Consider the following 2,288-nt stretch of genomic DNA (forward strand, 5'->3'; position numbering starts at 1 on the left):
ACAGCGGGTGGAAACACTGCTGGATCCGGCACCATCCTCGACTGCTCTCATGTGTGAGCCCGGGGCACAGCCCCAGGGTCCATCCATCTTGTCCAGGGCGTTCCTCTTTGACATGGCCACTCTGCTTTCCCAATCATGATTTCCTTCTCCAGGGACTCTCTCCGCTTGTCAGAAATGGCAATTCCCCTGCCTTAGGGGCTCAGGAAGTGCTTTTGCACCAGCCCTTCCTTGACGCCTCTCTTATTCGGTAGCCTACATCCCTAAGTTCACAACCTGACCACTTCTCACCACTCGGGCCCATCATGGCCCCAGAGAACAGAGTGGACCTGCACCGTGGGGGTCCAAGGCTGTCAGCTGAGGGCGCAGCCTGCCCCAGCTGTTAGGCTTCCACTGCCATCTCTTCAGTTAGCAGGCCAGTACTTAAACCCTGCACCACCGATGCTCCTGCCTCTGCTAGAGCACTCATCAGTTGGTGCTTGCCACCTCTGCTGGCCTATTCCGCTTCCTCACGAGGTGGTGCGTGCAGGGACGCTGACTGCACTTACCGCGGAGACGACAGAATCGCATGCCTGGTGAGGTGGAAGAGCAACACGAAAGAGGAGACACACACACACATCCCCAACGAGATGGCCTGGCTCAATGGCTGCAACAGTGGGCTCAAACACAAAACCAGCCATGAGGCTGGGGCGGTGCTTCGTTCTGTGGGGCACGGGGTCCCCATGAGCCAGAGCTGACGCCAAGGCGCCTCACAACCACACACTCCAACCGAACTCACTGCCATCCAGTAGACTGGCAGCCATCGCATAGGGCAGGGTAGAACTGTCCTGGTGGGCTTTTGAGACTGAACCTCTTCACAGGGGTGGAAAACCTCATCTCTCTCCCATGGAGCCACCAGTGGCTTCAGACTTCTCAGTAGCCTACGGCATAATCATCCCACCCGCAGGGCTCCTGGCCACATACTAGGTGCCCTGTGATACATACTTTCGTGAAAGAAAGGACAGGTTGGGGGGTGGGAGGGGGAAGGAAAGGGAGACACACCCCACTGGGCTGTGGACTTCTTCAGGGCGGGTCAAGAATCACCTGAACTCTCAGTGTGTTGTCCACAGTGGCTGGCAAGGCAGGCCCTTAACCCAAGTGTTGACAGCTTTTTCAATATTCCCCATCTTGTTCAAATCTTCTGGAAGCAATGCTTTCTAGCACGAAGAAACAAGTCCCCAGCCCTAATGTTCATCAGCAGATGAATGGGTCAACAAAGTGTGGTACATACATACAGTATGAATACATGTCTATATGGATGGGTCAGCCACAAAACGAAATGTAGTTCTGCTATATGCTACCACATGCATGAAGCATAACAACATGATGTGAAGTGAAATCAGCCGGTCACTAACTGACAAACAGTACATTCCACCTACATCAAATGTCTCAAAAACACTCACCACCATCTTATCTGGCGTCAGACTCACAGCGACCCAGCAGGAGAGGGTAGCACTGCCTCTGTGTGTTTCCGAGACTGTAAAGCTTTATGAGAGCAGAAAGCCTCCTCTTTCTGCCACAGATAGCTAGTGGCTTTGAACTGCTGACCTTGCGATTAGCCACCCAACGCTTAACTACTGCGCCACCAATACTCCTCTAGGAGATATCTAGCCCAGGCAAATTCCAAGACCCAGCCAGATTACAGGCTAGCCGGGAGCTGGGAGAAGGCATGTCATTGAGTGATTGCCCAATGGGTGTCCTTTCAAGGATTAAAAAGAAAAACATTTTGGAACTAGGGAGTGGTGATGTCTTGCACAACGCTGTGACTACACCGTAGTTCATGTCACCGTTCCTGAGCTATGCTCGTAAAGATGGTGGCCGTGGCTGTTTTTATGTCGTATATTTTGCCAGAGTTGGGAGCGAAAGCCGGCGCACGCCGAGGGCACCGGATCCCTCGCCGGCCCACGGGCACCCTCCCGACGCGGCTCACCGTCTCCGGGTTTCCAGGCGCGCAGCGATGCGGAGGCGCCGGGCCTGGATCCGCTCCTGAGAGTTTTCAGAATGTACCGAGGGCCCGAGAATCGGGGTTGACAGGTGTTCCTCCTCCGTCTCCTCCAGGATCCCAAGGGGGCCTGTCGGATTCATGGCTGCAGCCTCCGGCCTTTCGGACAGCTCCGCTCCAAACACCACCGCGCAGCCACCGCGGCGTTGCTAGGAACAAACCGTTGCCAGGGAAGATCCGTCCGGTGGGCGGCTGCTGGACCGGTTGCGCGCGCAGCTCTCCAGGCCCCGCCCACCCCTCGCTGCGAAGT

General features: G+C 55.7%; 1 protein-coding gene across 1 annotated transcript in view; it reads right to left on the bottom strand.

Moving 5' to 3' along the window:
- The window catches only part of DRC1 (dynein regulatory complex subunit 1), a 51,430-nt gene extending 49,309 nt beyond the window's left edge, over window positions 1-2,121 (bottom strand). The window contains exon 1 of the mRNA XM_045286587.1: window positions 1,967-2,121. Coding sequence (XP_045142522.1) covers window positions 1,967-2,121 — 155 coding nt within the window. The remainder of the gene's footprint in view (window positions 1-1,966) is intronic.
- Window positions 2,122-2,288: the final 167 nt, after the last annotated feature.

The sequence above is a fragment of the Echinops telfairi genome, unplaced genomic scaffold (genome assembly GCF_000313985.2).
Source record: "Echinops telfairi isolate 266 unplaced genomic scaffold, ASM31398v2 ScPeMD7_9;HRSCAF=40, whole genome shotgun sequence".
In the NCBI taxonomy this organism is placed as follows: domain Eukaryota; kingdom Metazoa; phylum Chordata; class Mammalia; order Afrosoricida; family Tenrecidae; genus Echinops; species Echinops telfairi.